Genomic DNA, 22267 nt, shown 5'->3' with positions numbered 1-22267 from the left:
CTGTAGCAGTAACACTCTATTAATATGTGGGGTGATCACCCATTCAGTATCTCTTTGATTGTGTAGGGGACCATGGAAAGGGAATGCTGGCTTTCCATGTCAGAAAAGCCAGGAGCTAAGCAATCCATTGAGACAAATACTCTTCAGATTTTATTTCTTTGAGGGGTGGGTTATAAAGTAGTTAATTGTTTAATTTAATCCAATAATATGCTTCAAAATAGATCATTTTTGTGGGGTATGCACGTGTAGTTCTTGGGGCTTGAACTCATGCACTATTCCTGAGTTTTTTTCAAGGCATGCTCTACCACTTAAGCCACAGCTCTACTTTCAGCTTTGCAGACTGACTTCAAACTGTGATCCTCATATCTCTGCCTGAGTAGCTAGGATTACAGGATGAGCCATGGTGCCCAGCTTAGAGTGGTCTTTAGTAGCATGTACCACAGAAAATCCAAAATATCAAGTGTCAATAATAATGCTTCTTGTCACCACTAGTCAAGAAGGGATGAAAAAATGTCAACATTGTTGTTGTTAGGGGAGTGTTTAGTTTTTTTTTCATTTTTTCCCCTTCTTTTTAAGGTGGGCAAAGTGAGGAGGGGTACAGAAAAGGAGAGAAGAAGGGTTAAAGCACACAGTTGTACTATTCAGTATACACCATGTGGAAAATGGCCTATGTAACCCGTGTGCAAGAATGGGAGGGGGAAATTGAGGAAAAAGCTAAAGAAGAGGTGACATTGTCCAAAAACAAACATACTCATTACATGTCCTTGGTACAACACCTTAATCGCAACAATAAGATTATATATATATATATATATTTTTTTATCCGGTCATGGGGCTTGAACTCTGGGCCTGGGCGCTGTCCCTCAGCTGTTCAGCTCAAGGCGAGCGCTCTACCACTTGAGCTACAGCACCACTTCCTATATTTTTTTTTTTAAGTAGAAGACTACAAAGACAAAATAAATTTTAAAAAAGGGATGGGTAGCACTGTGTGTGTTCATGCATGTGTAAGGATATATGTAAGTGTGCATGTGTATGTGTGTGTGTATGTGTGTGTGTGACTTGTACTCACCTCCCAGCCTACAATGGACAGCTGCCAGCGAGCAATCTTGTCAATGCTTTCCAGTTTGCGTTTGCGTTCATTGATCAAACAGGCCACATGCTTCATGGCCTCGTAGGCTGCCTTGATATTGCTGTAATCACTGCAAAATGCAAAGTTATTTTCAATCACGGGACAAGTGACTCACAAAGGATCCCTGCTGTAAATATACCCATGGTCTAGACATAGGGGCTTTTAAACAATGGTTATTATTTCTCATGAATAGCTCACAGTCTGCATAGGTTAAGGGAGCTGATGGAATTTAATTCATAATTCTTTGGAAAAAATGTTATTTTCACTCATTTCTCAGAAATCACAATGAATGAAAGCAAATGCCACAAGAAGGTTTAGTCACAGTGACTACAGATTATTTTTGTTAGTACAAGGAATGGTCTGTATTATTGCTTTGATTCTAACATGACCAGTTTTACCGTATAAAGTATGATTAAAGTCATGTCAAAAGCAATTCTTTCCAGCAAGCTTCATCTCTTACCCAGTGCAGGAAGTGCTGTCAAAGGACACAAGCCTCAATGTCTGAAGTGGGGAGTTATATGTGTGCTAATAAGGGATTTGTCTCATTACGCTACCATCAAACCAAACTCATCTGTTCTTTCCAGCAAGTCCTCGATCTCAAAATGGATCAATGACTTGAATGTAAAATCTGAAGCTCTGAAGTTATTAATATTAGTACAGGGAGTATACTTCAAAATATTTGTCCAGACAAGGACTCTCTGAATTGGACTCCAACAGTTCAGGAAAAGCAAAAATTGACAAATGGAATCATATTGAATTAAGAGACTTCTACATAGCAAAAGAAACAATATACAAAATGATTAGACAGCCTACAACAATGAGAAAAAAAAACTTGGATCCTTTGATAGGAGATTAATGTCCAGAATATAAAGAAAATCAGAAAAAAAGTAAGCACCAACAAATAATCCAATCAATCAAAGCACAAATGTTCTGAACACTTTGCAAATAAAGTTGCACAAAGGACCAGTGACTACAAAGGAACATTGGTATTACATTTGTTAAGTTATAATAAATAATAGCACAATCGCATGGTGCGTGCTCACCTGTGCTCCTGTGTAGTGTACTTGAGCAGCTCAGCCAGCTGCAGGGGATATTTGCAGATCTTCTGCACAGGTGTGAGGAGGAAGCCATCCAGGGCAATGTCAATCATCTGCTGGAGCAGACGGCAGGCCTCAAAGAAGTGCCGGTACTTGCCCTGCTTCATGAGGTTAGAAAGCTCTACACAGGCGCCCGGATGGTTGTTACAGTATTCAGAGTAGATGGCAAAGCCCTCTTGCTGGAAGGAAAAGCAGCCTAGTCAGGTGGAGGGTACACAGCTGGAACAAAGGGAGATATATTACAGCAAGGATAGGCCGTGATCCTGACCGTCTCTTGGGCGACAGGAAATGCCTGCCCTGTCCCTAGGGGAGAGGATTGGGTTCTCTGTAAGCATGGGGTCGATAGCTGAAGCTCGAGTGAAAACGAAGGCATAGCTTTGAGGCCCAACTTTCTGACCTGCTCCTTTTTCTTTCTTCTTTCCACTGACAAACCCTGATCAGGAAGTGCCACAGGCGGCACTCCCTTCTCCCTACATGTCTCCTGCCTAACCCTCTAGGCTTGGCCTACTTAATTTGAAAGGCTCTTGCCCACTTTGCCTGGACTTCTTTGGGTTTTTTGTTTTGTTTAATTTTTGGTTGTTGTTGCCTATACTGAGATTTGAACTCTGGATCAGAGTACTCTTTCTTAGCTTTTTCACTCAGGGCTGGCATTCTACCACTTGAGCCACAAACACCTCCACTTCTAGTTTTTGCTGGTTAATTGGAGAACAGAGGCTCACAGATTTTCTTGCCCAGGCTGATTTGCAACCATGATCCTCAGATCTCAAGTTTCCTGAGTAGCTGGGATTACAACCATGAGCCACCAGGCCCGGCGTGGATTTCTTATTTAGAGGTGCCACCATGATGCTATCCTTGGTGTATCATCAGTTTCGGAGCTGACTCCCTTTCTTCTTTCCCTCCAAGGGCAGGTATCTCTGGCATTCAAGGCCCTGTCCCTGGGCACTGTCCCTGACCATGGCCTTCCCCAAAACTGCACCACAGGGCTCTCCAGAGCTGCCTTTCCATCCTGCCCTGCCCTATTTCATCCACTCCATAGGCCTGGACAAACACAGCATGTCTAAAGCCAAGCCCTTATCTTCCCCAGAAAACAGATTTTCCTAACCCACACTTTCTTTCTCTGAGACTCAGAATCCTGCAGGCAGTTTTGACCACAGTCCTTTCTTTGTTGTTTACAACCAGTCTTTCTGGACTTTGCTCAAAAATACCCATCACAACAAATCCTTGTTGCCTATCCACTGAGCCTTTGCCTCAGAGGGCCCAGCTCCTGCTTTCTACTGTGGCCTTTCTCAATCTGTTGTCCGACAGGAACCCATTTCTCTGCCTAGGCAGATCTTCTATAGGGTCCCAGAGATGTCCCTGTCACCTAGAGTGACATCTCCCCCTTGACTTCTCTCCAAACATTGTTCTCAGGGATTTAAAACTCTTCTCACCCAGTAGCCCCAGCTCTGCTGCCTCCACAAAGTCACTAAGTCCAGCACCTAGAAAGTAAAGGGCATGCTGTCATGGTTACTATCATTATACTTGATCCTCAGGCTTTGGACTGGAAATTACATTTTCCTTTTTAGATGACTGTTGATAGTGGCTTGGGCTTGTAGTATTAGCTATTCAGGAGGCTGAGATCTGAGGATTACAGTTTGAGGTCAGCCCAGGCAGGAGAGTTTGTAAGACTCTGTGGCTCAAGCGATAAAGTATCAGCCTTGAGGATAAAAGCTAAGAGTCAGTGCCCAGGCCTTGAGTTCAAGCCCCAATAGCGGCACCAAAAAAAAAGTCTGTTTAGTATTCCACAGTGACAGTGAATCACCAGTGAGCAATGTCTCCATCAGACATGCCACCATCACAGGAAAGCTCCAAATAGCTCTAGTATTACAGTCACTTTATAGGCTATATTTTCCTCATCTGTGCAGTAGGGAAGACAATCATTGGCAGAGCCAAAAGAAGGCATCTCAAAACTCTTGTTTCACCAGGTTCTGGTACCACATATCTATAATCCTAACTACTCAGGAGGCTGAGATCTGAGGTTTCTGGTTTGAAGCCAGTCCAGGCAGAAAAAAATCCAACAGACTACTATTTCCAGTTAGCCAGTAAAAAGGCAGAAGTGGAAGTGCAGCTCAAGTGGTAGAAGACCAGCGTTGAGTGGAGAAGCCAGGTGAAAGTGCACGTGCCTGAGCCCCCCCCCGCCCCCCCCCCACACGGAAAGACACTGTTTACAATGGACACATTTCAAAATGAAGATGGGAGTGGATAATCTCAATTGGAGAGCAATGGTGACGTACGTGCTGAAGAAAGCAGGACCCAATCTCGCTCAAGTGGGGCTCCTCTTTGTTGTACTGTTTCTCAAGGTCTTTCAGAAATTTTCTTTGGAATTTGTAGATGTCTTCAATGTTTCCAAAAATCGTGGCTAGCTGTGCAACCGTGAACATTCCTGTGTGCTTGCGACATTGTCGAATATAGCCCTACAAAACACAAAAGCAAACTTTTAAATGGAGGCAAAAATTATTTTTTGAATAATACAGGCTTTTCGTTTTTTCTTTTGTTTGAGTTCTTGGAATAGTTTTATTTATTTTTTGTATGCTGGTATTGATGCTTGAACTCAAGGCTTGGGCTATAGGCATGAGCCAGCAGAGTCTAGCTTAGAATGAATTTTAATTAGAGAACATTATTTTTACCTCCATAAGTCCCTAAGGAGACCAACCCCTTCCAAGATTACAATTTTCCATAAATATTTTTAAAACAAACCAAAGGGAAAAATTTCATGTGGTTGGATTTTTAAAGTTTCCAGAAAAAGGTTTTCAAACATCAGAGTTTCAAATGTCAGGGCTTAAAATTTAGTATTGGTATTATTTTTTTAAAACTCCTTTGTGTGTGGTGGTGGGGGATGGGGAAGGACAGGTATTATGTGCCAGTATTGGGATTTGAATGCTGGGCCTCAAGATCTTAATTAGCTTTTTAGCTCACAGCTGGCTCTTTTCTGCTTGAGTCATACCTCCACTCTGGCTTTTTGCTGGTTAATTTGAGATAAGAGTCTCTTCAATTTGTCCATCTGAGTTGGCTTTGTAATTGGAGATAAGAGTCTCACAGACTTTTCTGCCTGGGCTGGCTTCGAACTGTAATCCTCAGATTTTAGCCTCCTTAGTAGGAAGGATTATAGGCGTGAGCCACCAGCACCAGCCTAAATTTTTTTTCTCATCTTAGACATTGAACTCTAGGCTTAGGTGCTGTCCCTGGGCTCCTTTATGATCAAGGCTTGCACTCTACCACTTGAGCCATGGTGCTACATGCACGTTTTTCTGTGATTAATTGGAGATAAGAGTCTCACAGACTTTCCTACCTGGGCTGGCTTTGAATTGCGATGCTCAGATCTCAGCCTTCTGTTTGCTAGGATTATAGGCATGGGCCTGGCCAGAGCCTGGCCCAGCCCAAGTTCTCAAGATGATCATTTTTCCATCCCTAGTTCCATCTCACAGCCAAGAAAACCTGCCAATCTCAGTCCTTGCTGGCTGTGCTGTGAATGTGATCCTGCTCATTGTCATTTCTGGCTCACTGACCAAGAATGCCACTGTTACCTGCTTTCTCAAGTCCACACATCTTTAGCTAGAGGCCAACATGAATTATTTCTCTCTCTGCACTATGATGGGGTGACAAGGGCTTAGGTAGAGTTAGCTATCCATATTTGTAATACCTACTTCTGATAGTATCACCTATTGAAACAGATTAAACTATCCATTTAATAAAACATTTGCTACAGATTCATGGTATAAGTGTGTGTGTGTGTGTGTGTGTGTGTGTGTGTGTGTGTGTGTGTGTGTGTGTGTGTGTGTGTGTGTGTGTGTGTGTGTGTGTGTGCTGGGACTTGAACACAGGGCCTGGGTGCTGGCCCTTAGCTGTTTCACTCCAAGCTGGTACTCTACCACTTGGTCCATAGCTCCACTTCTGGCTTTTTGCTGGTTAATTGGAAATAAGAGTCTCCGAGACTTTCCTGCTTTGGATGGCTCTGAACTACAATCCTCAGCTCTCATCCTCCTGAGTAGCTAAGGATTAAACATGTGAGCCACCAGTGTTGTTATAAGTTTTAAGAGGAAAATTTTTTTTTTTGGGGGGGGAGGTCTGGTCGTGGGGCCTGAACTCTGGGTCTGAGCGCTGTCCCTCAGCTCTTCAGCTCAAGGCTAGTGCTCTACCACTTGAGCCACAAGGCCACTTCCGGCTTTTTTCTTTTTGCTTATGTGGTGCTGAGGAATCTAACCCAGGGCCTCAGGCATGCAAGGCAAGTGCTCTACCACTGAGCCAACTTCCAGCCCCTTAAGAGGAAAATAATACAAGATAAGAGCTCATAGTGTTTGGAAAAAAAGAGTTCAAAGTGTTTGAGTTTAAAACCCAACCCCAGGAAGTGGTGCTGTAGCTCAAGCGGTAGAGCGCTCGCCTTGAGCTGAAGAGCTGAGGGACAGCGCCCAGGCCCAGAGTTCAAGCCCCACGACTGACAAATAAATAAATAAATAAATAAAATAAAATATAAAATAGAAACTAAAGCATTTTATAAAAAAAAAACAAACCCAACCCCATTACTTAATGTGGTGGTGTTTCCTCATCCATAACAGCAAGCCCAGTAAGAATGTTGTGAATAGATGAATTTAGCCAGGTAAAGGGATGGGTACATGGTTAATTTCTTACAATTATAGTCAGTTATTTCAATTTTTCTAAAATGCCACTCTGAAGACTTTTCACTTACCACAAATTTACATAGACTATCTGGAAGTGGAACTGTGGTTCAAGTGGTAGAGTTCTTACAGTTCAAAGCCAACCTGGGTAGAAAAGTACCCAGGCCCTGAGATCAAGTCAGCAGGACCAACAAAAAAAATGTACATAGCCAGATGCTTGTGGCTCATGACTGTACACCCAGCTACTCAGGAGGCTGAGATCTAAGGATCGTGGTCTGAAAGCCAAACCAGGCAGGAAAGTCTGTGACACTCTTATGGTCAATTAACCATCAGAAAACCAGAAGCAGAGCTGTGGCTTCAAATGGTAGAGTACCAGCCTCGAGCACAAAAGCTCAGGGACAGCGTCCAGGCCCTGAGTTCAAGCCCTACAACTAACCAGATAAAAAAAGTATATAGACTAAAATGTTGGCAGGTTAGACTTGAGTTTCGCTTTGGTGCTGAAGCTTATGATGAAAGACTAGTGCTGAAATCAGCACTCACAGATAGATAACTGGTCACACCAACAAGACTCAAGACAAGAGCCACAAGCAAAGACCAGCCTGGGGCAAAAACAATCTTCCAGACTGTGAGAAAAAGCAATCTTATCTGTCAAACCAAAGTGTCTCTACCTTGTAACCAGTTACCATTTTGTATTGATCCTTCCTGGTACTGTTATATCCTAGAATACATTTGCTTCTTGACTTCAGACTGTCAATCTCAGCTGTGTCAAGGATATAAGTCCTTACCAATGGGATTAAAGAACAGACCCCCAAGCCTGGGCAGGAAAGTCCATAAAATCTAATAAATTACCAAAAAGCTCTAAGTGGAGCTATGGCTCAGGTGGCAGAGAGCTAGCCTTGAGCACAAAAGCCCAGGGACAATGCCCAGGCCCTGAGTTCAAGCTCTAAGGCCAGCATACCAGCATACACACAAAGAAAGTACAGACCCCATCTTGAGTGGCAACTTTTTCACTGACACTTGGAGTGCTTTCTAACTTCCTTGTGCCATCCTATCACCCTGGTAACCAATTATGAATAGGATGTGAACCTGATTGCTTGACAAGGAGGAGGGGCAGATTGGGGTAGGATAAAAATCAAGCAGACTGCCCCGCTCAGTGTGCTGACCTCTCTAGTGAAAATGGCTACGCAAGCACCCTTCTGTGCAGAAGTAAATTGCCTTGACAAGATCTCCTTTATTTCTTGTGTCTATTTTTTTCTGACAGCAGGGGTCAAATGTGTTTCCAACACAGACTCATTTTTACTCATGGTCAATTCTCAGAAGCCAGGTTAAGACTACAAAACAAGAGGTTCTGGTAGCGTATATCTGTAATGCCAGCAATAAAGGTGGCACAGGCAGGAAGATCAGAAGCCAAGACTGGCATCAGACCAAAGTAGAGACTACCTGAAATAAACTAAAGCAAAAAGGTCTGGAGCATGGTTCAAGTGGTAGAGTGCTCACCTAGCAGGCACAAAGCCTTGAGCTCCACAAAATGATTACAAAATAAAACTTACTGTTGAGAAGACTACTAACCTTGAATGTCACCATGTAACAATGCTCAATAGGAAATGGACTTACTACCTTGCTCATGTAACTGTAACCCCTCTGTACAGTATCTTTACAATAAAAAAATATATTTTAAAAAAGAATTTAACCCATTTAAAAAAAAACAAAAACAAAATACCTGTTTTTCTCCCTACCATGCCTAAATAGCTCAGAATCTCATCTGGAAGTTAAAGATTACACACTAGGGGACTGGAAAGAGATAAATCTATGACTATAAATCAAGTGGATTTTTGCTAAAAGAATATTCCTTTTAGTCAGGTGGGTGCTGCTGGCTCACGCCTATAATCTTAACTACTCAGGAAGCTGAGATCTGAAGATCAAGGTTTAAAGCCAGCCTGGACGGGCAAGTCCATGAAACTCTTATGTCCAATTAACCAGCAGCAAGCTGGAAGTGGAGCTGTGGCTCAGGTGGTACAGCACAAGCCTTGAGCAAAAAAGCTAAAGGTCAGGCCCTGAGTTTAAGCCTCAGTACGAACATGTGATGATGAAGAAATGGAAAGAGCAGAGGGTGTAATCATGTGGCTGTGACTGAGGAACAGCTGTGGACTACACAACTGTGGGCATGGCCGGGGGTGTTTCTTGAGGTGTGGCACTCACCTCACAGATGTCTTTCAGGTGCTTGATGTACACCCGCTCAGTGTTCATGATCTCCCGGATGACATTGGTCCGCATCTGCTGCTTGCTCTCAGTGAGCTTGTGACGAGCCTGGTTGGCCTCTTCCTCCTGCTGCTCACCATGGGGACTGTTGGAATTCTCTGGCAGCTCTTCCTGATTGACTCGAAGCTGCAATGTATCACAAGTGACAGGTGACATCATGGGGACCCTGGTGTCTGCTTGACTATGATTAGTTACTTAAGCAAAGACGATTAGAGCAGCCGAACTTTATACAGGACTGGCATGTATGTGGAATGTAAATCAATTGCAAGCCACTCTGGAGGCTGACATCTGAGGATTGTAGTTCCAAGTCAGCCTCAGCAGAGAAATCCATGAGACTTTTGGCTCCAAATAACCAGAAAAAAACTGTGACTCAAGTGGTAGAGCACAGCCTTGAGTGGTAAAGCTTAATGAGAATATGAGGCCCTGAGTTTAAGTCCCAGTACTGACATCAACCAACCAACCAACCAACAACATGGGAACCCTATAAAGCATGAAGGCCACACTTACCCTGACAAAGCTGGCAGGAAACCAGGCTTCCTTATTCTCATTCCGACCCCACCACCAGTCCTTGTTTGAAGCTTCTAAGACCTGGATGACGTCCCCGGCCTTGAAGCCCAGTTCCTGGTCATCCATGGTCACATGGTCCCACAGGGCTTCCGCACAAACCACACTGCCATCACAGATCAGCTGGATGGGATAGATAGGCATGCTTAGCACAGAGCATAGGATGGCAAAGGAGCTACATGGGGACCTGCTAGTCCTTGTTGGACACACCAGTGGTTATACAAAACCAACTGAGGAAAACATATAGGGAAAAATAGTACCAGCTGGGGTCTAGGATCTGCTCTTCAAGGATACCCTGGTGCCCATGGCTCATACCTGTAATTCTCACTAATCAGGCAGCTGAGATCTATAGATCATTATTTAAAGCCAGCTTGGGCAGGAAAATCTCTGAGATTTTTATGCTCACTTAACCATCACAAATCCATAAGTAGAGATGTGGCTCAAGTAGTAGAGAGCCATCATTGAGCATGAAAGCTAAAGGACAGTACCCAGGTCCTGAATTCAAGCTCCATTAGCAGCACCAAATAAATAGTACAAGCAAGGTGGCATACACCCATAATCTCAGCACTCAGGAGGCTGAGAAAGAATTGCAATTTCTAGCCTAGCCTAGACTATACATAGCAAGACCCTTGTCTCATAATCCAAAAAAGGAAAAAAAAAACAAAGAAAAAATATGTACAAATGCTCATCAACTACCAATGGGGTTTATCATAAGAAATGATATAGGTAAAAAATGCATTTAATACACTTGACATACCATTCATCATAGCTTACCTAACCTATCATAAATGTGCTCAGAACAGTCCAATTAATCTATAGTTGAGCAAAATTCCCTATATTACAATGCCTACATTACAAAAAAGTATTAAGTGCCTCATGCAATTTACTGAATCCTATACTGAAAATAAAAAAGCAAAATGGTTATTTTGTATTGCTTGCCTGAAGAGAGATCAAAATTCAAACTGTGAAATATGAGTTTGTACCAAATGCATATGTATAATTTTCTTACCAGGATGAAATCAAGATAGCCTGAAAAGCATCAGAGTCGAAGACTGTCAGTGTCTGTGTAGGTAGCTTACTTAGCTGTCAACTGGTTATCTAATAAATTTGAATACCTGGAATATTGGCTTTAAAAATGACTTCTGAACAGACAGGCTAGATGTCTCAGCCAGGCTCCCTAATAATACATATAATATTTGTGCTGCACTGCTAGGGAACCAAATTTGTGTCTAACTGTATAGATAGTTACTTCAATTAAAAATACCCAAGATTACTTAGCAGTGAGGAAGTAAAGAACAGACATAGCTTATATACTCATATGGCCAGGAGCAGGTGATTTGGCCCAGTTTCTTTTGTTCCCCTGCAATCTCTCCCAGGCTGGTCATACCTTAGCCAAAATGCCTGAGATGTGTGTGTTCGGATTTCAGATTTGTTTGGATTCTACAACATTTGCATAGACCAGTGACTGAGTGTTCTTAATCTGAACATGAGAAATCTTAGCTGGGACCAATGGCTCATTCCTGTGCTCTTAGCTACTCAAGAGGCTGAGATCTGAGGATCAGGGTGTGAAATCAGCCCAGATAGAAAAGTTTATGAGATTCATCTACAATTAACCAGCAAAAATCTGGAAGTAGAGAGGTGGCACAAGTCATATAGCACCAGACTTGAGCAAAATGCCAAGAGACCATGCCCAGATCCTGAGTCCAAGCACCAGTACTGGCACTAAAAAAGATCAGATAGCAACAACATCTAAGGTAGCTGTGGACATTAAAATCCAAAGGTCTGCTTTGTGCCACTGTCCTGGGGAATTGCACTACCTCGTTGATGGCCAGCTGCTCCCCTCCTGGCTGTAGATACCGAGGGTTGGCCTGGCAGAGCTCTTCATAGCTGAAGTCCTCCTCACTCCCGTTGTCGTCCACTAAGGCAGAGGACTCAGTCCCTCCATCTGAAGAAACTAAGAACAGCAACAATAAGGAATGTTTACAAGACTTACTTCTCTAGGTGTAGGCACGGATGCCTCTGAACCCAACACTCCAGATGCTGAGGTAGGATGACAGTAAATTGAACACTTGTCTGGGCTACACAGAGAGATCCTATCTCAAAATCCTTAAATATATACATAAGCCAGGCACTGGTGGCTCCTGCCTGTAAATACTAGCTACTAAGGAAGGTGAGATATGAGGACTGAGGTTCAAAGCCATCCTAGGCAGACCGAGCAGAAAGACTCTTATCTCCAATTAACTAGCCAAAAGCCAAAGTGGAGGTATGGCTCAAGTGATAGAGAACCAACCTGGAAGAAAAAGATAATCAAGATCTCAAGACCCTGAGTTCAAGCCTCACTACTGGCACAAACAAACAAAAAAGAAATACAGAAAGACACAGTTAACATAATTTACTATGACAAAATGAATGACCTTTGCTATCAAAATCCCCAGGAAAATAGTCAGTTTTATCTTGTATAGACAGTCGCTACTGAGATATTAATGTTGAGGAGTTGATGCTAAGGAAGCAGGATTAAGCATGACAGACAGAAATGGAACATTTCTGGGAGTATTATCAACCCAGCACTATTTTTGTGAGTTAAGTCGCAATGGATTACCTGTGATTTAGTGCTCTACAGTGGATATAAAAATACAGATAATAAGCTAGGTGCCAATGGCTCAAGTCTGTAACCCCAGCTACTCAAGAAATTGAAATCTGAAGATCACAGTTCAAAGCCAGGTCAAGCAGGAAAGTCTATGAGAGTCTCATCTCCAATTAACCACCAAAAATCTAGAAGTGGAGCCATGGCTCAAGTAGTAGAGTGCCAGACTTAAAAGAAAAAGCTAAGGGACAGGGCCAAGACCCCAAGTTCAAGTCCCAATACTGGCATAGAACAAAACAAGCAAAAATAGATCTCATTGTTTTCAAGCCATATGTTCAAGACATGCTAGAAGAGGCATGTAGTATGAACTCTTTGCCAGGAGTCAGTAGGAGGCTGGGATCAGGAGGATCAGAGTTGCAGACCAGATACAACCAGTAGAAAAGTCCATGAAACTCCATCTTAAAAGAAGAAACTCAGCATGGTGGCATATACCTATCACTCAAAATACAGTAGGAGGCATACAACAGGATTGTTTTCCAGGTGTGTGTTAGGCAAGAAGCAAGACCCTATTTCCAAATAACCAGCACACAAAAAAAGTTAGAAGTGTAGCTCACTGACAGAGCTCGTGCCTAGCAAACATGAGATCCTGAGTACAAACTCCAGTACCACTCTCCTCAAAAAGGAGTAGGAATTAGGGGCTGGGAAGGTGGCTCAGTGGTAGAGTGCTTGCCTTGCATGCTCAAGGCCCTGGGTTCGATTCCTCAGCATCACATAAGCAAAAAGAAAAAAGCCGGAAGTGGAGCTGTGGCTCAAGTAGTAGAGCGCTAGCCTTGAGCTGAAGAGCTGAGGGGATAGTGCCCAGGCCCAGAGTTCAGGCCCCATGACCGGACCCCCCCCCCCAAAAAAGGAGTAGGAATTAATTTTAAAAATTAATTTTAATTAATGAATTAATTATTGTGGGAGGGAGGTACCGGTGATCTTAGGGCCTGGGTGCTGTCTCTTAGATTTTGCTCAAAATTGCGCTCTACAATTTAAACTACAACTTCACTTTCAGCTCCAGTTTTTGGTAGTAATCAGAGATAAGAATCTCATGGACTTTTCTGTCTGGGCTGGCTTTGAACCTTATCTCAGGTATGAGCCTCTAGTGCCAGATCTCCCATGCCTAGTTTCTAAGTGAAGTTTCCATAGGACTATAAAAAGAAAAACCACTTGTGGTTTCAGGTAGACACTGGGCATCTTGGAAGGCTTCCACCGTGGTAAAGGGGTGCTGCTGGATGAAGTATAGCGTATGGAAAGGGCTGAGGACAGTGGCAGGAGCCACAGGGGACAGCTAGTGAGAAACAAGGCTGTCAAGAGTGAGGATGGGGCCCTGTCCCAAGGGAACAGCAATGGCAATGGAGTCCAAGGACATTGCACAGATGGCACTCTGGCCAGAAGGATCAAGTCAAGGAGGTTTCAGAATATTTAGGCTCCTGGGAGGAGGGATGAAAGGTTATCACACTGTGATGGGAAGAAGGGGATGCTGGAGGAGATCACTGGGGTATAGTACTCTGACTGCCCTTTGCCTTTTTCAAGAATTGGTAAATTAACTGCGTGCCTGTGGCTCACATCTGTAATCCTAGCTACTCAGGAGGCTGAGATCTGAGAATCATGGTTCAAAACCAGCTGGGGAGGAAAGTCTGTGAGACTCTTATTCCAATTGATCACCAAAAAGCTAGAAGTGGAGATGTGGCTCAACTGGTAGTGTACTAGCCTTGAGCAAAAATGTTAAAGGATAGCACCCAGGCCCTGAGTACAAGCCCAGGACTGGTACCAAAAAGAAAAACAAAACAAAAACTGTGAAATATACATTTTTACCAACTGTACTCTTGGTGGACAGGTCTGATAAACCCAAGGTATATGTTTCATTCCTAGCTCAACTCAACTGAACTGACCATGTTCCAGAAGCTCTACAGGTACATCTCATCCAGACCACCCTAGGCCCACTAAGCCTTCTGCCTCAGTGGCTCTCACCTTCCTTCATCACTTCAGCCATGCCCTTGTGGGAGACAAGAGTCTGTAAACAGAGCCTCCAATTCTTACTGAGCCAGTGCTGGTGGCTCATGCCTGCTGCTAAGAGGGCTGAGATCTGGGGATCACAGTTCAAAGCCAGCCCAGACAGGAAGTCTATGAGATCCTTGGCTCCAACTAACCACCAAAGAGCCAGAAGTAGAGGAATGGCTTACGTGGTAGAACACCATCCTGGAGGAAAAAAAAGCTAAGGGACAGTCTAAAGGTCATGAGTTCAAGCCCCAATATTGGTACAAAAATAAATGAACGAATAAATGAATAAATAAATGATAAAATAATAAAATTATAATAACAAAAAAAATTCATAACAAGCAGCATGTCATTTATGGGATTCTTGAGTTCTGTGCCAAGCACAGATAAAACTGTGGTTATAACAAAGAGATCTAGGCAGTAAGCCAGAGCCATGCATGGTATTCTTCCAGCAGACAGACCAGGCTATGGTGGCAACTTGACTAGTCCCACCTTTTCCAGCTGGGCCCTAATCATTCCTGTCAGTCTGTGGTAGTCTCTTTCTCACCAATACCCTGAACCTGAACTCTGACTCTCTGGAGTGCTACACCTAGTCAGGTGTGCTCATGGGTTTCTGTTTTTCATCTGCTTCTTCTGTTCTTCCCTCTTTTCCAGAGCCTTCCTGTGAGCCTAGGAGAAGCTAGCTGTGCTCATGAGACTTACATCTGTACCCTGCTGGGTAATCAACTATATAATGCCCTGAACATTGAGAAGTCATTGAAACCTGGATAAGCTGATGGTGATACAGCTGGATTTGCACTGTTCTATGCACCCAGGTAAAGGCGCTGAGCTCTACCCGCTTGGGGACAAAGTGAAAGTGAGCTGCCTCAGACATGTGTTAGGGGGACAGGGTGTTCCTGGACTTGAGTTCAATGCCAAGATGTAAGCCAAACTGGCCAAGTGGAAAGGGTTGCACAGGTCAAGTGGCAGCAGAGAGCCAGCTCTGTGTGTGTGTGTGTGTGTGTGTGTGTGTGTGTGTGTGTGCGTGCGTGCGTGCGTGCGTGCGTGCGTGTGTGTGTGTGTGTGTGTGTTGAGCACCAAATGGGTGACACCACCTACCAGGACTACCAGGAGCCCCCCCTCTCTTTCAGAGAGGCTCTCCTCCTTGGGAAGTGCAGGGCTAGGGGTGTAGGTGGGAGGTTTTAAGAAAGGCAGGTCTCTGCTATTTGAAAAATGCTCGTGAGCCCAGACAAGGAGTAGTGACTCTTTCTTTCCAAATGTAACTTCCAGTTCCTCTGCTGCAATTAGAGCTCCTGCAGATGGGGAATTTGAGGTTGCTGGTCTAGGGCACTTTCCTGTGGGTGGGGGGTGGTTTGGGGTGTTGGGACAGGAAGTTGTGGGGAAGCTTTTTCTTCATGTATGAGTATGTCTCCAAACACATCAGAGACAGCAGGAAAGCCAACAGCCTTTCCCCCTCCCTGGGGGCAGCTGCCTGGGTTTAGGGCTGAAATGGTTTGAAGTCCTGTATGAACAGAATCTATACACACCCCCTGGCCTACAAAAGGCCAGAAGCTGCAGGAATCTTTGGATCTCAGCCAGCAATGATCTGGCACTGCCTGGCACCATTGGCATTTCTCCTTAACACATGAAAGCCATGGAGGAGCTGAGGGGGGAAAAAAGGAGTTTAAAAGCATCTGCCTCTGACCCCTACCCCAGTACCACCAAAACAAAGGCTAGAAATGATGCTTTTTTTCCCCTTAAAGAAACCCGGAACAATGTCAGCCGGGGAGAACCAGTCATCTGATGTGGCCGTCATTGGGAAAAGTTAATTGGCAGAAAAAAAGTAGTGATTATGCAAATCTCTCATTTACAGGACTCGAATGAAAAAGAAAATCTACTGGAGAGATAGAAATGGAACTTTCTGGAAATAGATGTGGACAGGTTTATAACTGACCTCTGAGCTGCTCCACAGGGGCTTACGAGAATGAGGGGTTTTAGGAGAAGGATTTCTTCAGCAAGTTTGTTTCTACATCATGAATAAGCACTTACTGAGACCCCTGAAAACAGGGTATTTCAGAGGCCACATCAACTAACTCAGTCTCCCCAGGACCAGGCAAGGCAAGACAGGTACATGAAGCAAGGACAAGGGCAAGGCTACTGTCCTCAAACTGATGAATATGCTAATTGTCCTGATTAGACCATGGCAAGGTAACTACATATATACTATATCCCAAAGACATGCACACTTATTATGTGCCCATTAAAAATAAAATTAAGATTTATTTTAAGAAATGATCTACGCCAATATCCTAGTTCCCTATTTCTCTAGCTATGTGATCCAGAAGTAAGTATCTCCACTGCCTCAGCTTCTCTTTTCCCATGAAAGCAAGTTTACATGTTTAGGTGAGTTTTTTTTTTTTTTTTGTACTGGTCCTGGGGCTTGAACTCAGGGTCTGGATGCTGTCCCTGAGCTCTTTTGTTCTAGGCTAGTGGTCTATTATTTGAGCCACAACTCTACTTCAAACCTTTGTTACTGGTTAATTAGGAGGAGGTAAGAGTCTCACAAACTTGCCTGTCTAGTTGGCTTCAAACCACGATCCTCAGATCTCAGTCTCCTGGGTAGCTAGGATTACAGATGTAAGCCACTAGTGCCCAGCTCAAGTTTACATGTTTAATGTACTCAGAGGTCATTCATCTTCTCCTGCCTTTCGCAGCCCACATGCAGCTCACCAGCAAACCCTGACTCCACCTTTCCTTTCATACGAGTACATAACTGGCCACCTCTCATCTGTTTCAAAAACCACTCACTCTGGCTCCTCCTGCTAGCTTCAGTACTCTACCCTTCCCATTGCAGGCTGGATATCAAACCACAGCAACCCAAGATACCTTACATCCCTCACAAACCAGACAAGTGTCACTCACCAGCTCAAGCCAGCCTCAGAGGAGAAGTGAAGCCCTGAAACCTTCCAACATCCATATATCAACCATCCACCCACTCCACCCGACCCCTGGCCCCCAATGGCATCCAGACTTCCCTGAACCTGATATCCTTTCCCAAATAAAAGCACCAGCCTCCTCTCCTAGTTGGAACAGGCTATCCCATTTAAATCCTCACTATGGTTTTACTGGTGGCTCACACCTGTTACCCTAGCTACTCAGGAGACGAGGTCTGAGGATTGGGGTTTGAAGTTAGACAGGGCAGACAAATCTGTAAGACTCTTATCTCCAATTAGGCAGCAAAAAGCCAGACATTGAGCTGTAGCTCAAGTGGCAAAGTGCCAGCCTTGAGTGAAAAAGCCAAACAAGGGCATGAGTTCCTGAGTTCAGGCCCCATACCAGTACAAAAATAAATTTAAAAATAAATTAAACTATATCACTAACTAGAGAAGTCAACTGACTTGTTCTAGGTTCATATAGCCAGAAATAAAGAAATATAAAAATATAATTGAAGCCAGGAAGCACACACATGCGTGTGAACGCACACACGTGGCTGCACACACACACACACACACACACACACACTCTCTCTCTCTCTCTCTCTCTCTTCAGTTGTCCTTAGTTTTTTTTACTAAAGGCTAGAACTCTACCACTCAAGCCACAGTTCCACTTCCAGCTTTTTATTAGTTAATTGGAGGTAAGACTCTTACAGCTTTCTTGCGCAGGCTGGCTTTGTACCTCAAACCTCAGATTTCAGCCTCCTAAGTAGTTAGAATTATAGGCATGAGCCACTAGTACCTGGTTTGCGCAGGTATTTTCTTTTTTTAAGTGTCAGGTGCCAGTGGCTCATGCCTGTAATCCTAGCTACTCAGGAAGCTGAGATCTAAGGATCACAGTTTGAAGCCAGACCGGGCGGAAAGTCAGTGAAACACTCATCTCCAACAAACTACTCAAATAGGCAGAAATGGTGCTGTAGTTTAAGTGTAGAGCACTAGCTTTGAGCAAAAAGCAGATCAGGGACAGTGCCCAGCCCCAGAGTTCAAGCTCTAGGACCAGCAAAAAAAAAAAAAAAAAGTTGTTTTAACTGATACCTATGGAGAATTCTTTTCCCTAGTAGTTACAAACAGGTAATGTATTTTATTTACTGTCTAGGATGGACATTCCCTAAAGGCAATAATTCCAATCTAATTTCCCACCAGCTGAATTCCCAGTGCCTGGTACACACAGATGCCCAGGACATATCGGGTAGATGGGAGGAGACGGCCACGTAACTACATTCCAATCTGCATTCTTGACAAGACAACAGAACCATAAGAAATCATGGAGCTGAAGATTCCCATTACTGAGTTTTCCTACATAAATACTTGTGCTTTGGTACAACTGCCTGCCGTACACTCCATCCCTCTTGTCCACTGTGAGGTTTACATACCACAAAATTGCCTAACGATGCATTTCTCAGAATGTGGCCCCAGTGTTAAATGGTACTCTACAGCCTATGGGCTGAAAGCACGGATTTAGGGCAGATCTGACTTCAAATGAAAGGGCTATATAATCGTTATTTGTTATTTCTGTTTGTGAGCCCTTAAGTTCCTTTCTTAGTTTTCATACCTTGAATGTGGATAATAATACCCACCTCTTGAAACTGTTTATGATTTCTCAACAGTAATTACTATTGGTTTGACAAGGGCCTCAAAATCAAATGTTATTCAACTTGTCAGGTCTGTAACCCTAGCTACTAAGAAGGCAGAGATCTGAGGATTGTGGTTTGAAGCTAGCTCAGACATACAAATACATGAAATTTAACCAAGAGAAAAGCAGGAACTGGAGGTATGGCTTATGTGATAGAATACCAGCCTTGACTAGAAGAATCAAGTGGGAACTTGAGACCTTAAGGTAAGTACTGATATGAAAAAAATACAGGTTATTCAAAGCACTCTAGAAACTGAAAACAATATCAAAATTGCAAGATAGCATTTTGCTTTTTTAAAACTTTTAAAAAATATTTTTGGGTGGGACAGTAGTGAGGTTTGAACTCAGGACCTTGTGCTTTTCTAGGCAGGTGCTTTATCACTTGAGCCATGCCCCCTACTACTTGACCCACATCCCAGCCTCTCCCCTTTCATTGTGCTGGTCTTGGGTCTGGAACTCAGGGCCTGGACACTGTCCCTGAGCTTTTTTTTTTTGCCCCCTCAAAACTAGTACTCTACCACTTGAGCTCCACTTTTGGCTCGTTGGTAGTTGATTGGAGTTAAGAGTCTCATGCATTTTCCTGCTTGGGCTGACTTGGAATCACAATCCTTAATTCTCAACCTTCTGAGTAGCTATAGGTGCAGGACTGAGCCACCAGTGCCTGGCTTTCCCCAGCCCTTTTTGCTTTAGGTATCAGAGTCTCACCTTTAGCCTGAACCATCTTAGAATATGATCCTTCTATTTATGCTTCCTGCATGGCTAAGATGAGAGTCATGGGCCACCACACCAGCTTTTATTGACTGAGATGGCCTCTTGCTAATTCCTTGTCTAAGCTGGCCTATAACTTCAATCTTCCCAATCTCTATCTCCCACTACACTTGATATAAGGTATCTTTTATTGGGCATTTAGGATGTGCCAGGCACTGGTTTAAGCCTTGTTAGGTACATCAGCTCTATATAAGCCTCTTGGCAATGCTAGGTAGTGTGTACACAATCACGGATGAATACCCCCAGTCTATGTCCTGTCCCTCACACACAATATTGGCCAATATTGCCTCTTCTGAACTTCTGTCACTAATAATGAGACAAATATTAAGACAGATATTAAAATGCAGCCAGCACTTCTGTACCACTCTGGATAGTAGCAACTATTGCTGCTTCTTAGGCCTGTCAGTGATTGCTGTCTTAATCCTTAACCTTTAAGACTTTACTATCCAAGACTAGCAGCTCATGCTTGCAATCCTAGCTGCTCAGGAGGCTGAGATCTGAGGAGCAAGTTTAGAAGCCAGCCTGAACAGACAAACCTGAGAGACTCCAACTAACCAACAACTAACCAGCAAAAAAGCTGGAAATGGAGGTATGGGCTCAAGTGGCACCAGCCTTGCGCAAAAATAAAACAAAAACAAAACCTTAAAGGACAGTGCCCCAGGCTCTGAGTTCAAGCACTAGTACTGACGCACATATACACAAAGACTTTTACTACATTCCCAATTTATCTATGTCTAAGCAACAGTTTCTTCTCTTCCTGCCCAACAAGTCAAATGCATTTTATTGAGTGTGACTTCTAGTATGGGTCAAGATGATCGGGATATTACTGTTTTATTCTGATGCTGGTACCTGATCTGAGAAGTTTTCTTGTATTCCCCATACTTCCTGTCTTATACCTTGGTTTTCCTTTAAGATGGCAACTTCCATTCAGGGAGAGATAGACTCTCTTTGTATTTCCAGCACCAACACTAGTACTTGACATTTGAGAATGCACTCAATAAGTATTTTCCAACTGAACTGCAAACTGCCATTCCAAGAAGTTCAATTATTTAACAGAGCCAGGAAGTGCTGGGTGGGAGCCAAGAAGGACCCGCAGGCTTCCCTGGTACCCATTCCAGAGCTCATGTGAGATTCTAAGTAGGAAATTCTCCAGCTAAGTCTTCATGTCTCTTGTCTCCCTCCCCAGCCATGCAACACAATACTGCCAAGGTAAACTTCAAACCACGGTTCATAATTTCACAAGAGACTACCTAGCAGCTATCTATTACACTCAGCAAAAGTTCTTTTGCAGTATTCCAAGCCCTTCCTGTACTCTGAGTCCACACTACTTCAAAGACCTTATTCATGCCAAATGCTTGCACTGAATATTTTTCAACTGAGCTACAATTTGAAGTTCAATTAGAAACACTATATATGCCCTCTGGGTACCAGAGCCCACATTCACCTCTGAGGGCAATCTCTCTTCATGTGGTCCAGGCCCAGTAGGCTGACTCCTGCCAACCCAACTCCTCTCCAGTCACTTCCTACCGCTGCAAAGGGCTTCAAAGCCTATCACTACCAATTAAAAGTTAGTACATATGACTTGTTTTGTTCTAGTCTGTCACTGGGGCTTGAACTCAGGGTCTAGGCACTGTGCCTTCACTTTTTCACGCAAGGCTGGAGCTTTACCACTTGAGCCATAGCTCCACTTCTGGATTTTTTTTTTTTCTGTCAGTCATGGGGCTTGAATGCTGGGCCTGTCCCTCACTCTTCAACTCAAGGCTACTACTCTACCACTTGAGCCACATCACAACTACCAGTTTTCTGAGTGGTTTACTGGCGATAAGAGTCTCACGGAATTTCCACTTTCCTGCCCAGGCTGGCTTTGAACCACAATCCTCAGCTCTCAGCCTCCTGAGTAGCTAGGATTACAGCCATGAGCCACCAGAAGCCCAGCTCCACTTCTGGCTTTTTAAAAATTTTTTATTTATTTTTTATTGTGAAAATACTGTACAGAGGGGTTACAATTAGATGGGCAAGATAATGAGTACATTTCTTATCAAGCATTGTAGCCTCCTCCTTTGTTTCCCCTTCCCATCCCTTCCCAGCCTCCCCCCCTCCCCGCCCCCCCCCACCCAATCCTCCCCCCTCCCCACCAAAGTTGTAAAGTAGATTGCTTGCTTTGCCTGGCTTTTTATTGGTTAATTGGCTCTTGGATTTGTCTGCCGGCTAGCTTCAAGCCTAGATCTTCAGAACTCAGACTCCAGAGTAGCTAGGATTATAGGTGTGAACTACTGCCCATTCATTTGAATAGTTTTGCATGCTTCAGTGACAGAATTTAGGAAGTATACTGGGCTGGAGTCTCAAGAGTTTGGTAGCCATCTTAGGGAAAGACCATGATCTCTGAGTCTTTGTTTTCTCATTTGTAACAGAAAAATTCCTTACCCTTGTGTGAGGGAGAGGTGTTATCAGGGCAGAAATGGAGTGTTTATCATTGAAATGAAGATGATCAGGGGGCTCACACTTCTAATCCTACCTACTTAGGAAGCTGAGATTTGAGGAACCGTGGTTTAAAGCCAGCCAGGGCAGG

General features: G+C 43.7%; 1 protein-coding gene across 4 annotated transcripts in view; it reads right to left on the bottom strand.

Annotated features, from left to right (window-relative positions):
* Spata13 (spermatogenesis associated 13) overlaps window positions 1-22267 on the bottom strand; it is a 129787-nt gene that overhangs the window by 13422 nt on the left and 94098 nt on the right. For all 4 annotated transcript variants that reach the window (XM_070003104.1, XM_070003103.1, XM_070003105.1 and 1 more), the window contains 6 exons: window positions 11519-11655; window positions 9645-9824; window positions 9078-9263; window positions 4500-4679; window positions 2173-2405; window positions 1070-1199 (listed from right to left, as the gene is read on the bottom strand). In XM_070003104.1, coding sequence (XP_069859205.1) covers window positions 1070-1199; window positions 2173-2405; window positions 4500-4679; window positions 9078-9263; window positions 9645-9824; window positions 11519-11655 — 1046 coding nt within the window. The remainder of the gene's footprint in view (window positions 1-1069; window positions 1200-2172; window positions 2406-4499; window positions 4680-9077; window positions 9264-9644; window positions 9825-11518; window positions 11656-22267) is intronic.

The sequence above is a fragment of the Dipodomys merriami genome, unplaced genomic scaffold, assembly GCF_024711535.1.
Source record: "Dipodomys merriami isolate MVZ:Mamm:240054 unplaced genomic scaffold, mDipMer1.0.p SCAF_6, whole genome shotgun sequence".
Lineage (NCBI taxonomy): Eukaryota > Metazoa > Chordata > Mammalia > Rodentia > Heteromyidae > Dipodomys > Dipodomys merriami.
Note: the sequence above shows the minus strand (reverse complement) of the source record. Positions and strands in the feature narration are given on the sequence as shown.